This window comes from Numenius arquata, chromosome 5 (assembly GCF_964106895.1).
Source record: "Numenius arquata chromosome 5, bNumArq3.hap1.1, whole genome shotgun sequence".
NCBI classification, from domain to species: domain Eukaryota; kingdom Metazoa; phylum Chordata; class Aves; order Charadriiformes; family Scolopacidae; genus Numenius; species Numenius arquata.
The window spans coordinates 44187909-44204305 of NC_133580.1; the positions used below are offsets into that span (position 1 = coordinate 44187909).

Consider the following 16397-nt stretch of genomic DNA (forward strand, 5'->3'; position numbering starts at 1 on the left):
AAAATCCCTTTCTGGTCAAAGGAGTATACAGGTATAATGGATAGCTGAGAGCGGCATTTCTATTATAGATGATATGCATTCCATTTCAGCTAGACAAGCAATCGTGTTAATCCTACAAGCCTCAACAGTTCTTTGGGTCTGAAAAATGTTCAGCCTTTTACATGGGATTATTAAATACTTAATTTTTTTAACGTGCTGTAACTGTTTTCACTGATTTTAATTTTATTTCTTTTCTTCTCTTCAGTGATCATGTTCATTTCCTATCAAGTACCAGAAGTGGTAACTTTTAAGCCTAGGTCTGCATAAGCCAAGTGATGATACCTGCAATTTAAGTGAGCATAGTGATGGTTATTTAGTGCACGCACCAGAGACTTAGGTGCATAGCTGCCCTCAGTTTTAACGGAAGGTGGCAACGTAAAATCCTTCTGTAACAATAGGCAAACAGACCCTAAGAATGAAACTCCAGTACTTCATTGCCGCGCAGTGCTCTCTATAATAACTTACATTAGTCTCTTCATTCCAATCTGCTAGGTTTTTAAAAGATTGAATAATAATTTTAAGGCTAACAGTACATCTGGTAATGCAAGGTCAGAATCTGCTCGTATTCTAGAGACCTGGTCAGCGCATGGAAAATGGTCTTAGAGTTAAGATCTGACCTGGGTCTTACCTTTCTTGAGTGATGATGGACAAAGTGCTTAACCTCTGTTTCTCAGTAGTAAAACGTATCGAATTAGTTTATGTTCAGTTACTGTTTCAGTGCTCAAAATCCTATTTGTTGAGCTTTTCTTTAAAGAAGCATTTTTATTCAGCTACGGCAGACACAAGAACATTCATTGTGCAATTGCGGAGGTGCACAGTAGATTAGAGGGAACTGATGCTGTGAACCATTAGATCCTGTCAAGACTGTTGTTACCAGGTGGTCTGATGCTTATATTCAGTAAGACAGGAGCCACATTGTAGACACTCTGGAAAATTACGGTGAATGTTCTTCCTGAAAATACATGTGAGGGTATGCCTAACTTAACAGAATAGGAAAAATGGATGAGGGGAGGGAATGGTGGAATAAAATGAGGGAGGTATAGTGTGCTGTTCTCGCTGGCTCTTCCAGCACACTCTGAGGCTGAGAACAAAACCTATGAAAGCAGAAATGTTCTCTCTAATACCATATATGCATTTCTTCTGAAGCACTAAACTGTAACTCTGTTCCCATGTGCTTCACCCACTACTGTCTCTCAGTACAGAGCTGTTTGCATGGGATATCTTTCTATGACTTCCTTCAAACAAATATTTGAGGATGCTCAATAGAAAATACAACAGGTAGAGTTTCCTGGATTATCTTTGGAAGCCATTTTGGAGAGAAAATTTGCATGTATATATTTCCATGTGTGGCAAAGGGGCTTTAGCCACAGGGTAAAGAGTACGGAGCAGCATCTCTACTTTGGAAGTCCAATATTCTGATATATGGAAAGAGATTATAATCTTTGCATGAAACAAAACAGCAAATAAATCAATTTCTGCTGGCACAACTACAGACACAAGTAGAAGGGGTCTGCTTGACTTACTGACAAATGAATTAGTGGAACAATCTGAAATGCAGATAATGTCTACCACACAGACTTCAGGGTAAGATGTTCCAGGCCCAAGAAGGAAGTTGTACAAAACCGGTCAATTTAATTAACTGTCAGAAAGGAATAAATTATTACTCACTGTCTGGCATTTCATGTCCTAAAACTATAGGGGCTCCCATGTAGTAACTAGTTAAATGCAAAAAGTGCATGTGTCAGGTGTTCTGTACAGAATGTTTCACAGTTCTGTGATAATCCTCTGAGAGTATAAAGCGCAGAAAATGAAAAGTTATATCTGGTAATTGTTTAAACCTGAATTACATTAAAAAAAATAATGAAAGCGTCTACAATAATATTAGGGACAAAACTGCAGAGTCAGCTATTGTCAAGCTTTTTATGACTGCACTTCCTCATTCTTCACATTTATAAACTGTTCCATCTTTGTGCTTTGATACATGGAAGCATCTTCCATGTTTATTGGCACTGGAGGCAAGCTATTGCCTATACCGCAGTGGAGATCTAAACGTAAAAGATGTTTCAAAAGAAAAAATAAAAGCTTCCAGCGAAATATGAAACCTGAAAAGACAAAATGAGAAAGTTGCACGGAATGTTAAAGAGTGAAACGAATGTACATTAGCTGTACGTGCTCTGCCTGTTTTAATTTGAACTTCTACTTTGCTTTGTTCTTCCTCTCACTTACTGCTCATAGCACATACTGATTTTAGCATAAAGTCTTCTGAAATACAGGTAAATGTACCACAAAACTATTGTGTGAACATTCTTTTTCTGTATCTACTGTCCTGCTTCTCGGCTTTTGCTTTGTTTTACTAATCCATGATGGAGAATTGTATTTGTAGATATGTCAGAAGGCCAAAGAATTTTCCTTTTTAATGCATTTTAAATAGTTTTGCTAATTGCAGACCAGATTACGATCCATGAGTATTCACAGGTTTTGGATTGTGATTTTTTTTTTTCTTTCTATTTTTTTTCTTAAACTCTGAAACCCAGAGAGGTTACAGATGGTTTTCCTACTGTATTTATGAAACGAAAAACCATTTTCCAAATGTAAGCCATGTAATCTGGGGGATAAGACAAGTTGGAATTTGCAACTATTCATTTATTTTGCCATAATTCATATTTAATGATACTGAGAAAACATATATATATATATAATGTTTATAAAAACATATATAAAAAACGGATGGGTTATTGTGCTTTCTTCTATTTCTAATCCAATCTTTTTTTCCCTGATATTTGCAGGCTTTTATAATGAAATTTTGGGATCTTATATCTGAGGAAAATCATTTTAAGTGAAGGGAAGAGACCTTTGACAGCTTAGCCTCCTGAAGTTATTTTGTTGTGAGGCAGTATACACTTTGTTTGGAAGGAAATTTATTTCAGTTTCAACACGTAATGAGAGCTTGAAAAAATGACATATTGTCAAGCGCAGCCATCAAAGTTGTTGAGTGATTGCTTTCATTACTGAAATACAGAACTGTACTGTAGCGGAGCAAAGAGTTCTTTTGACTCTTCAATTGTGCCAGAAGGTGCCTACTCTGACTTTTAAGGAGACTAGTGGTTTTCCCTTTGATTATCCTGATTTATGCTTTCTCATTCTGACTAATTTGTTGGGGCAGCAGAGTTATTTCTTAGGCACCTGCAAAGAAGATCTTGCCATCTTTGCACAGATTCCACTTCATCTCAAAAACCACTTTAGGAGCTGTATCTCAGATGGATGCCTGAGTTGTAAGTGGCAGTAGTACTCGTATATGTACTATGTATCAGGATTACCTGAAATGGGGTATCTCATTTGGATACCATTGGATGCATTTGAGAAATATCAGTTACCCCAACACTACAGTGCTGTCAACAAGAGTCACTTCTCTGGTTTCTTTGCTGTATTTCATAAATGTGTCTATGAGGCTTTGAAGCCAGTTCAACAAGAAAGTTGCTAAATGCTTGTCACTGATCTTCTATTAAATATTTAGATATTTTTCTTATCATCACAGAGTTCTAAAAACAAGAGTGAACATACCCAGTTTTTAAAAACTTTACTCCTGCAAGAAGCGAGTAGCCAGTGGTGAACTTTACCTTAACCTCCCGCACAGGCTGCTATGACAGAGATATTTATTAATCGCAAATAAATAGCTTCAGATTACATATCCAAATAAGTCATCCAGGAGGTACCTCTTTTCTCTATGATATACTATCTCTGGTTTCTATAAAGAAAAAATTAGCCTTCAACTTCCTCATTATAGGCATGGAATGTAATTCAGTTATTCTTTAAATCTCACCATTTTTTCCTTTACATCCAGATATTTCATTACTGCATCACATCATGCATATCTTCTAGACTTTTATGAGAAAGGATTAACACAGAGATGTGAAATTTATAAAAATAAAATTTTACTAAATGAGAATGGCTTTTCTTTATTACTTATTCTTCTCTAAAGTTTTCCATAGTACACAGTCAAATTATGATAAATGTTAAAAAAAAAATCAGTTTCTTTATTAAGATAGTTTATACCGCTCCCACACTGCGGCCAGATCTTTAAGATTCTCTCTCTCTCTTAAAAAAAAAAAAAAGAGGAAAAAATTAAGGATTTGTATTTCAGGACAAATTTGTCCTGAACCTTTAAATCAACGGAGAATTACCAATAGATGTAGTCACTATTGCAAATATCTTTATTCATTTAGCTCGTATTATAATGTGCACAATTGTTTTGACTAGGGTGCTCCATTAAAAATAGCTTGTAAGAAAAAGCTCACGTAAAGCAGAAGGGCCTTAGGAAATAGGAGGTATTTGCCTCAGGAGTAAATTTGTAGTAGGAGAAAATTTCAGTAAGTTCATTAACTTCAGAAAAATACGTTTTGTGGTAAAAATTCTTATTGTGCCTAAGAATAATTTAGCAGTAACAGAGTTGAAATCAGTGGCATGCATTATACCACTGCCAGAGAAATGCAAAATAAGCAAAGGTAACTGTCAAGCAAATGATGTTAAATTCTCTTAATTGAAAAAGTAAGAAAAGTGTTCTTTAAAAGATTTGGTGTATGGCAAATTAGACAACTATAAATCTTTGCTTTGCTCAGTGTTGTGTTAAATTTTCTTACTTTCTAGCATCAATTATGGGTTTTCTTGATGATTAAAAGCCTGCATCATAAATATATGTTTATAAAAGATTCTATACTTAAAAGCTATAGAGTGAGGCCAACCATTGCAAAGACAGATACAAGATTCAATCTTAAAAAATTTTAAGAACTTTTAAGGTAATGCGATTTTAAGACAGAATAATTAGTTTTTAATCAAGTCTGGCAATACTGTTTTTCTTTTGTAATTAACTGTACACAACTATGTAGGACTGTGGAACATTGCAGTGAGAGTGAGAGGAGCTACAGGCAGGATCTCTGCCGTAACTTGGAGTATCTTGTCTGGAGCTGTCACAAGCTCAAGATAGCTTTCAGTTTATTTCCCCAGCTGAAATGCTAACGCAGAGCAGAATCCTTGTCCCACAGGTAAGGTGACCAGAAAGAGACTTGGAAAACCTACACAAGCATGTAGGGAAGGAGTTTTCCTAATGACAGGAATAAGCTAAAAAAATTATCTTTGGAGTTACTGCAGGCTGCAAAACGCAACAGAGGCCTCTGCTCACTGCTCTTGGAAGCTTTGTAGCACGTGGCTCAGCTGGTCGCGTCTGTCACCTTCTATACCCCCTCCTCTTTGCATCCTTGCACAGAGAATGATCCAAAGCTTGACCTCAGAGGGAGCAGAAGTAATTTATAGGAAATGGTGGGCTGAAATGTCAACGAGTCTCTTGAAAATACCACCATTTTGGTATTCTTTTGCCTTTTTTCTTACACTTTGAGAAGGCAGGTTTGGTCCCCAGACACCTAATCATGCAATTTACGCAGCTGAATATGAAGTCCTCTTTGACATTTGTGAGAGACTGAAGAACAGTGCAACACCTGAAGAATCAGCTAAATTCTGAATAAGTATATATTATATACTGTTGTAACACACTTTTTATTATAAAATTGGCTTCTGTGGTTTTCATCATTAGAGCCATTTTTTAATTGCTTAACTGGAGTTTCAGGCAAAGTACCAACATCTATATTCAGATCTTAATTTTCTTTTAAGATTAAAAAATACAGATATTTAAAGTATGTTGTTATTGGTAACTCTTTTATGAATTGCCCATACAAATAATGACATTGTACATAAGGCATAAAAATATTGCATTGCGAGTTGCACAAAAATTGAGCAGTGTACAAAGAACATAAGCATGTGAATAATCCGATTACTGCAGCGTACTCTAAATCTTATATAGTGAAGCTGATTTCTTTTAAAAGTCCAGTTAAATTCTTTAAGTAGCAATGTTTTACAGTCTGGATGTGTTGGACTGCTTAACTTGAATGGAGAGAAAACAATATGGAAGTTACACACAGAATTGGGATGGAAATGCTGCCTCTGCCAGTGTAGGAGGGTCAGAGTATTTAATTTTAACTTTTCTTGCTGGACGTACTTAACACCACTAAGGATAAAATTACTTTTTAATTTACAAATTATCTCTCTGTACTTTTTGTAGTGGTCAGAGTTCCCAGTTATAATTCTTCCCTACGGCTATATCTTAAAGTTTCACTTCAGCTGCCATTTTAAATTAGCTTTTAAGAGTGTGCAGAAAGGAAAACCTCTCTATTCCTCAGTGACTCTCAAAAAACACAAGTTCCAGCAGGATTATGCATTAGAGAGAACCTTGAACTGTTTTTCTTAAGGCCCTGGTGCTCACTCAGTCAGTGTACTGTTCAACTCTGTTTATGTTTTGTTCACAGTCATTAAAATCCCAGACACGTGCTGGTACGTATTTCCATGCATGGAGGGTTGTGAGGGCATAAAGAGGAGAAGAGTGAAAAAGAAAGACACTGTGTGAATTGCTACTTGGTGCCAGTGTGCATGAACTGCTGCTCACCTGGCATCTGACTGTCCTTTTTTTGTTTGCTGTTGTAGTTTTGCCATCATACAATAATGTAGCCAGTGGAAAAGTAAAGTAGGCCTCGAAGCGTGAAAAGAGAGGATCTTAACCATTGTTCCCCTGCTACCAAAATACCTCTGGTTTGCTTCCTTGGAGTATTGACTTTCCAGTCTAGTGATTGTGTTTCAGTGTCTGCATTGAATACTTAATTGCTATCATTTTAACATACAGTAGATATAATGTAGGTGAAAAGTGTGCATAGTTGGAGAACAGGCAAGGCAAACAGTGGTACGGTGGAACTGAAGGCAGGAACAGAAATGGAGGAAAGAGAATGAAGAAGGAAGTAGGAAAGAACAGAGAAATTCAGTGTAATTTGAATAAAATCAATTCCAGTTACATAAAATTTATATTCCTTTTATTTGATTTTTTTTTTTTGCCAGCCTTTATCTGACATGATTACAGTAGTTTCTGTTCTCTTTCAAGGGGACAGGTCTCTACAAATTTGCATGAGTGCTAGCATGGCCTGCAGGAACGCAGCTGGGATGCAAGGTTGAGTTCTTGTTCTGCGGACTGATATGTACACACACATACAAACCCTTTTGTTGGTCTCTGCCTGTTTTGTTTCTATCTGCACACTTTATACAATGTGGAGAACCCACAGCAAAGAGATAGGGAAATGAGTGGATAAATTTTGTACTTTCAGTGTCTAGAACCTGTGAAATAGATGTATTTTTAAACCAATGTTCTCTATGCAGGGAATTCTCTTTTTCACAAAGCATCTGCAGTATATGCAGTGTATTTGTTCCTCTGTGTTACCCTCCATGTCTTTTGGTTCTGGCTTGATTTGGGGTTTTTTGGCTCTCCAGAAGCATTATTGCCTTCTCGCAGCTAGATAGTAATCCTCTTATCCCCAAAGGATCAGTAGGCTGGAATAGACTGGACATGAGTTGATGCTGCCCTAGTTAGCATAAAGCTGGAATTTTCTTTTAAGACTTGCTTTGGGGCTGGTTTCCGTGGCTCCGTCTCTTTTTGATAGTGATTTGTTGCTTACTTTGGTGATCCCTTGGTAGAAACAGAGAACGCTTCAAAGGACGTGATCCTGTGCAACCTGCTGTAGGTGAACCAGCTTTAGCCAGGAGGGTTGGACTAGATGATCTCCAGGGGTCCATTCAACCCCTACCATGATTCAGTGATTTGTCTTTGAATCTTTTTCAGTCCTTAGGAGCAAGCAGAAGATCATCTTACTATGACTATTCCAAGTGTAATGGCAGAAAGGGGACCTGTAGCTAGCAGGTTTGTGCCATATAATAGCCCATACTATATGAAAGATGGAAAACTAAAATTCAGCCTGTGTTTGTGCAAAAAATATTTCATTTAGTTTTATTAGCTGACTCTTTTTTTAATTCACAAAATCCCTTGAACTGAACTGTTGACTGTCAAGTTATTGCAGGATAAGTATTTCAATTGAGAATTTTCTAATTCGCTTAATTTTGATGTAATCTCCAAAACAAATTCACATTAATTAATCCTCTCCTATCACCATGTAGATAGACAAGGAAAAAAATGTAATTAGAAAAGAAAGAGAGTATGACTAATTCTATTGCAGTACTCTTCATTCCAAATAACTCTGCTCTTGCCCATCGTGAAGGTGAATTCTTCTTTTCGCAATAAACAGCGCAGTCCAACACCAGGCCTGTTTCCCATTCATCAAACATCACCTTAATGACGGCTGAGGTAATTTTATATTGAATTGCTTGCTTATGTGTTTCTCTCTGTGGGAGACAGTGTCTGATGAAGCAGGTCAGGACTCGTTTGCAGTGGTATGTCACTGATGTGATGCAATGAGTCTCAGTCCCAACCAGTGTTGAGGAGTCACTCCCACTACTTGAGGTTGACTGTGTCTATGCATGAATCAAGGGACGGTGTAGAACTCATCCTCCTAAGAAAACAGTTTACTTATTAAATGCCTTCTGACAAAAAAATATAAATGGATTATTTTATTTTCGGTTCATATGCTTATCTCAGTTTCTTAAACGTTTCGTGAGCATGGAATTTGGGAGACAGTAGAAAGCCATACAACTTGCATGAAACTAAAACGGGATCTATCTGAGAAAATAATTAGGCTTGGAGGAGAGGTTTTCCTTTGCAGGATGTTTCTGGAAAGGAAAGAAAAATAGAACTAATGGCTAAGTAGGGCCTCATATTACAGGCTCTTGTCTGTGATTGTCTAGAAATTGAATTAACCTCTCTCCTGTGCATATCGTTTAAAATGTAACTTAGGAAAGGCTGCACAGAGGTTAGGACTCTGAAGGTCTAATAAGTAGAAATAGTAGCAGAGGTCCTCACACCAGGAGAAGGGAGGACTTGTGACAAGAGAGGAAAGGAGGGGAAGAGGGGGAAGAGAAATGTTAATTTTGGCAGTCGAGCTGACAGAATAGATTTGTCTCCGAGCCCAATGGTTGTAAAAGTAGGCCAAAGGGGTCTACTGAGTAAACAAATGGAAGTTTGTTAGTTCCTTCCAAAAATGATACTTTCTGTGTGCACTCTCTGGGCACAATAGAAGACAGAAAAGGAACTTGTTAGTCTTTTAATTACAGAAAACAATTACATATGGTTTTAATGCCACTATCAACTAATGCCACTATTTTTTTGCTTTCAGGAATAAGAGATGTATTGTTCATAAACACAGAGGGTTTGCCCATAGTTCTGGGTGTTATTTAGGGGGAATTGTTTTATGTGTAAATCTGTTAGGTTTTTTAACTCTGCTTTCTGAAATAAGCATGAAATTTCAACTTTTGCAATCTAATATTTTCAGAAGAAAGCTTTATAACATATTTTTTATTTCTGTTAATTACATGTAGTTTAAGAAAGAAGAGCAATAAAAGTGAGGCAGTTCATTTCTAAAGACTATTCACTGATAGTTATTGTGTGGTATCTGTCATCCTGTAGTGTTGCATGCTTTACATACGTAGGTAGGGGTGTTCTGTAACTCCTTGGGGTTGCTTTGTTTTGGGGGGTAGGGGAAAATCATCTGATAGGGAAGGGGAAAAAAAGTTTAATTCTAAAGTATTCCTGGAATGTAACTGCAAAAATACTCACCTTCAGTACAAACTAAAGGAAAAATATCGATTTTTTTTTTTTGGTGGCAGATTTTAAGTCTTTAAAATTATTTTTGAAAATACCGTCATCTTTTAATTGGAATTGACTCTCCATAACTTTCTGTGGTTATATATTTTTCTTTAAAAAAAAAAAATCCTTACTACAGTAAGGATACTACACCTAAAAGTGTATGGAGAGAAAGAGAATGAAAGATCACTTTTGCAGCTTGCTGTCAAGAATTACTCATTTTGTCTTTACGCTCACCACAAGAAGATTTGAACTTTGGAGTGGCAGAGGAAGAAGAGGGAAAGGAGGGCAAAGAGAGAACATAGAAAAGCACAGATTAGAATTATGGGGTGAGAGGAAGGGAAGGAAGAATGATAAAATTCAGAGTGAGTTTGCAGGGCTGGAGCTCAGAAGGATTTGGCAAAATTTGTTTTCAGGACATTGTGAAAATTTAAGAATGGAAGGAAGCCTGTTCCCTAATGATTTTCCTTTGATGACTCACCAATTTACCATCCCTTGCAAAAAACCATAGCAGCCCCTGTTAAAAAAAGAATGATCTGCTTCTCAGACTTGCTGGGCTGCCAGAGATACGAATAAATCAGGGAATAGCCTATAAGAATAGAACTAGATGATATGAGGGAATCAAACAGAAAAAAGATGGGATCTGGTACCTTCATGGAAGCAATGTGGACTGAGAACAAGTAGGTCTTCAGGCAGCCTGCACTGGAAAATGCTTGATTGACCCAGCGTTACCAAAATAGGCTGTATTTTTACCTAGTAATAACTCACCCCAGATAAGTGTCTGTTTTGCCTGTACCTAAAGTCAGCCCTTTTGTTGGGGCATACCTTTTTGGTACTGGTAAAAATCTAGGGCTAGAAAACCAGTTTGTGTTCCTGATCTGAGGCAGGAGTAAACCTATTTAAAGTTTAGCAATATGGAACCTTTACCATGGGATTATATTAGGTTGACTGGGCATGATAGACAGAAATCAAACATCCTGTGTGGAGAATCAGTATTAGGAAGAAGGGAGTAGCAAGTTAAATTGAAATTATTAGACTGTGGTCAAAGCAAGCCAGTACATAAGATATACAGAAAGCATGAATTCTACCAAAACAGGACAGAGAATAGCTTTAAATTGTAGGTGTGTACAATTTTCTTAGCATTCAGAAATGTCTCACTACCTTTTAAACTGAGTGTATTCCAGCAAGTTATTTCTTTGCGAATGCTATTAAACACTTCAAAGCACCCTGTGCTGATTTCAGTAGCAATTTAGATTTTTGCAGCAGAGTGTAATGTCTTCTTGTGTGCGATGAGCCTGAACCAATCATTTATGTTCTTTTTTTCTTTGTATTTCAAATTTGTGTGGGCTGCAGATGGTTCTGTGAAGGAAAAGAACTCCAGAATACGCCTGACATTCAGATCCGTTCTGGAAGTGGAGGACTTCATTCACTAATTATAGCAGAAGCCTTTGAAGACGATACTGGACGCTATACTTGTCTGGCTTCAAATTCCGTTGGTTCGGACAGTACATCAGCTGAAATATTCATTGAAGGTAAGAGGTGAAATAAGGTACTTGACACATACAGGAAAAGATAACTAAGCTGAAGTTTACTCTTGATTCTGTATGTTAAGACTACATTTGCTTTGGTGGTGGTTTTATGTTGTTCCTCTGCTTCCCTTTAATGCAACACATTTCAAACATCACATCATATTCATTCAGTTGTTTCAAGGAATGTTCCAAGAATCAGTGGGTAGATTGCTATTTATTTAGGGTACAAGTAAGATAAAGAACAGAAAAGGAGGAATAAGCAGAGCTTTTGGCATATGGTTAGCTTTTAAGTAGTACCTTCTGTAAATAAAGATTTGACTGGTGATACCAATAATGATTTTCATGATAGAGTAATCTCTGTCTTAGTTCTGAATTTCCTCCAAGTGCAATTAAATGTGGCTGCCCCAAATGAATCTTGTTCAGTCACAGGTAAATATATTATAATCCTTAAAATTTGGTCACTGATTTTAAGTGAGGTTAAAAGTCAGTCATATTGGTTTTGTCCAGAACCAAGTGCCAGTAATTGTCTAAATATTTGTATTCAAAATTAGTCATAATTCAAGTATTATTTTCTCTGAGGAAAGTTAGTAACTTGACCATAAGTACAATTATTAAATTTTTTTTTTTGGTGGAGGACTGTATTTTAGGCATGATTATATTAATTGGATACTGATTTTTATTTTAATTCATGCATCTTTCAAACATTTTTGTAATATGTATTCTTTTACCTGTTTTGTAGCTCATTAAAAGTAATATAAATGGTTAATTGCAAGCATAAAACAAATTAATACAAGAAATAATCATAGCAAATCTGAATAATACCATACCAAAATTATTAAATAGCTTTTGATTAACTAAGCAATAAACTTTTCACTATAAATTAGCTAAATCATGACAAATGTGCGTTCATAGGGTCTCTTTCATTGTGTTTCATTCTCAGAACTTTGTTATCCCACATTGGCATATAATAGCAAAATCCGCAAGACTTTTCTAAATCTTATGGATTCTAGTAAGATTTTTATTTGCAGAAGTAAGCATGACTTCAGAAATAGTCAGGAATAGTATAAATATACTATGTAAAGTTATAGAAACAACACTAAAAAAGAAACAGGTAGGTATAGAGATACAGCAAATAATTCCTTTTTTGAGATCTGGCAGTCTTACTACATGGAAGTGCTATCTTGAAGTTTTACAACATGTAAATTTGAAAGAGAGAGAATTGTACAAGTTGTTAGGCTACTGCTCTATGATCCATGAACCAGAATGTCGCCTAAGCATTGCTTTTTACATTAAAGCCTTGAGGACAATGATGCCTCATACTTCCTTCTGTGCAGCAGGCCCAGCCACATAAGACCTGGTTACCATTTGCTCAAGTGAAATACTTTCATGTAGACCCGCTTTGCTCACTTGACAATGGCTTCTCTCTTACCTTTTCTGGGCTACTTATTGCTTTGATTTTTGTAGTTTAAACTTTGTAAATAAATTGGGTACTTGGGTACCTCAGTCCAAGTTTTGTTTCATTGGAATCAGTCTATGCTATACTATGCATAGTGATTATAAACTGCTTATGATTTATATTACAAATACAGCTATGCAAATGTACGCACAGATCCTTTGAGGAATAGTATCTACTGCATAAATGTCTGGAATAAATGTTGTATGAAGTACCAGTTGTTAGGAAAAATTAAGACAAAGTGAATAAATGCTTTCATATTATTTTCTTTAAGTGAGTTCAAAAGCCAAACACATACGTTATATCAAGACTTCCACTGGCAAGAAACACTAGTACATAAATATTATGTATAGGTTAATATAAATAGTCTGAACTGTGGAGATCATGGATAGCAAGTTTAGTCTGAAAATGTCTTGCTATACTGAGTTGCTCTTACTTAGGGCTGAAGATTTTGTTGTCTGTGTATAAGCCATATGTTTGCTTAAGCTTTACGTTTTAACATTCGAGTAAATAAAATTATACATTTCCAGCAGAGTAGTAGTAGTCAGCTTTTTTTTTCTTCTTTTTTGGCCGTATTTGCTTCAATATGAAGGAAGACAGCTAAGAGCCTAGGGAAAACAGTTTGTAATTAAATCAGCGTGGTTATGATTTCTGTAACTGTCTAAAGTACATAGTTACAATCTTTTATCAGATAAGAAAAACTGCAGTAGTTTATTACAGAGAGTTCTCAGCTCTTGCAATGAAATGCAGAAATAGTACAGCTTTTTCTTTGGAATGTAAACATTAAATAAATCAGTAAAAGGATATGAGATTATTGAAAATACTTTCTTTTCCAGGTGCCAGTTCCACAGATTCAGAGAGTGAAAGTTTAATTTTCAAATCAAAATCTGGAGCTATGCCACAGTAAGTGTGCAAAGTAGGAGCAATGCTGTGCTAGTATTCTTAATAAGGGACACTGGAAAATCTTTGGTAGTTTTTGATTTGAATAAACATCTGGGGTATGTTTGTGTATGTCTTGTCTTTTCTCCTTTCCTCATGTGATATAAATGTGTAGTATTATAGCTGTAGATTGTATTAATGTGTTTGCTCTGTCAGAGAAGTCTGGCCTGACCCTGACAACTCTTTTGTTCATGTTAACTTTTCATATTCAAGAGTAACTTTAAGTTCACGAATTCTTCATTTGTAATCACCCAGTCCTGTGACTCCCAAAGAAAAAAAAAAACATGTAGAGACTTACATTAAAGAAACAAAACACTTTTTAGTTTATATCTTAAATCAGTACTTTTTATTGCGTGTGAAGTGCAAATTAGCCAAAGATTGTGTTCTATTCAGGCTTCCTTGAATGTTGATCTTTTCAGCTGATAATGACAGATTTAAAGATTTAGAAAATACGAGGTGGCTTATTGGTTACAAACTAACATATTTTGATTTCAGATATTATAAAGTGTTTGCTGGTTTATTGTTTTTTTTTTCAGGGCCCAAAAGAAAACCACCTCTGTTTCCTTGACAATAGGGTCTTCTACACCAAAGTCTGGAGTCACCACAGCTGTAATTCAACCTATCTCTGTGCCCAGTCAGCAGGTATTTTTAGATACCAATTTTTAAATTAGGAAAAGTATTTTAAATTTTATTTCAAAGTTTGTAAGTCCAGAAAAACTCTGTCATATTGAGGAATTATGTTATTGAACTATATATTTATGTTATTATATTAAGAATGGTGCTTTCAAAAAATTAAGTATATATCTAGTGAATGGGGCATAAAAATAAATATACATATGGATTCTTAAACAGTGTGTGTCAACACAGCATGTGAGCAGCTGAAAGATCTGGTGATGATGAAAATTACAGAGTATATCACTTAATTAGTGACTTGTTCCTGTTCCAAAAGACTGTAATACAGATGAATGCCTACAATATTTTTTAGCAAAAGTTTTACATTTTGTAATTAAATTAAATATGGCTTTAATTTCTCTGAGCCTTTTAGAGAAAATAAAGTTTTACTGTCTAGAAGTTAAATGTAGAGAATCATGTTCTCTACATGATTATGTAGAGATTGTTAATGTTAATTATGTAGAGATTATGTAGAGAATGTTAAATGTTCATTAGTTTATACTGTTTTAATGCCACTGTGAATGACTTAAAGTCGCATATAAATCATAAAATATAAATAAAATAAATGTTTCCATTAGACAGTACATGGTAAATTATTTCCCCTTCTTTTGGCTAACATTGATAAGCTTTTAGCTACCTGGATTTATTTATTACTACGTAAGTCAAGGATGTAGTAACAGGAGAGGCAAAAATGATTCATTGCAAAGGACTGACTTGAATGATATTAACAGGAGTCAAATTCAAAATACTTCAAGGCAAAGACAGTTGGATACAAAATTCTCATGGGAAGTATAGAAGCCTTTAAAGCTTGATTTCTGAAAATTTTGATCTCAGAAATATAACAGATGTGAAATAGTGATGTCACTCAAGAAGCGTGCTAGAACAAGAGCACCATAAGACAGTGCATTTGAGTTTGCGTTATTGCATAGATGCATGCAGGCCATATTATTGAAACCAGTATTCTTTCAATTTTTATAGCATTGTTGAATTGCTTTGCAGGTTCAAAGCCCTACTTCGTACTTGCACCGTGTGGATGGACCTAAGCCTATCTATTCTGCACCCATTTTTACAAAGGCATGTTTTATCCATCATGATTTTTATATCATACTCCTATAGTCCAGAGGAAATTTTATATCCTAATGCAGGAATGTTTGATCATGTTATAACTTTTGCAGTTTTCATTATCCTTTTCAGTATTAATGAATTCCTAAGAAAATACTTTTCCACTGCAACAATTAAGTTTTTCTGCCTTCTACCCTATTAAAATCACTAGTAGAATTACATGCATATTCTGTATGGGTTCATGTTATGCCTGTGCTTTGTAAAATAAAACAAGGTAGGCACCAATTACACATCACAGTCATGATAAAGCCTCATTCAGAAAAATTTATCTACTGACAAGAACAAATAACACAGGCCTTTTAACTTTGTTTTAGAAAAAAATCCATGCAGGTATGTTAGTTAAAAAAGCAGTTCAGATATTCTTCATTGGGATGCCTTGTAAAATGTAAGGACTTGCTAGAAGGGAAACTTTTATTCAGTAATTCTTAAGTAATTATTTAAGTCAGTATTTATCTTCACATTCATCTCAAATGAAAATTCAGAACTGGGACTTAAGGACTGGCAAAAAGAAGGACAGTGTATTTCCCTCATCTCTAAAATACAACTTTAATCAAAAATACTATTTTCATTTTGCCTTCAAACTGTTATTTCCGTAGCAGTATCTATTATTTAGTCACCATTTGTTGAAGTCAAAATGAAGAAAAGAAGGTATTTCTAGTTATTACTTCAATAAAAAAGAGTTGACTCAAAGGTAGTATGGAACAGCAGGTAGTTTTGCCTAGAGATAAGAGCAAGCCCTGTTGTGCACACCTGTCTGGTCTGGCTCTATCATATCCCTTTCTCATGTCAGGAAAGGTCTGAATCTATCCCTCATAATTCTGCACTGATACTGCAGGTATCACAGGAGGGTGAACAGTGGAGGTGTAAGGGGCTAAAGAATGTGGTTACTTCAAGATAGGGAGGCAGGCAAATTCCTAGTAGGAGTGGGAAATAGGAGAAATCCAGCCCTCATTCAGAAACCATCAGTCAAAGCAATCAAGACTCCACTGTTCCTTCCCAATCCTCCTATCTCTTGTCCCTGAAC

The 16397-nt window shown here is 35.7% G+C and overlaps 1 protein-coding gene across 4 annotated transcripts in view; it reads left to right on the forward strand.

Annotated features, from left to right (window-relative positions):
• PALLD (palladin, cytoskeletal associated protein) overlaps positions 1-16397 on the forward strand; it is a 198928-nt gene that overhangs the window by 56821 nt on the left and 125710 nt on the right. For all 4 annotated transcript variants that reach the window (XM_074147949.1, XM_074147948.1, XM_074147951.1 and 1 more), the window contains exons 2-5: positions 11012-11190; positions 13477-13543; positions 14116-14221; positions 15251-15325. In XM_074147949.1, coding sequence (XP_074004050.1) covers positions 11012-11190; positions 13477-13543; positions 14116-14221; positions 15251-15325 — 427 coding nt within the window. The remainder of the gene's footprint in view (positions 1-11011; positions 11191-13476; positions 13544-14115; positions 14222-15250; positions 15326-16397) is intronic.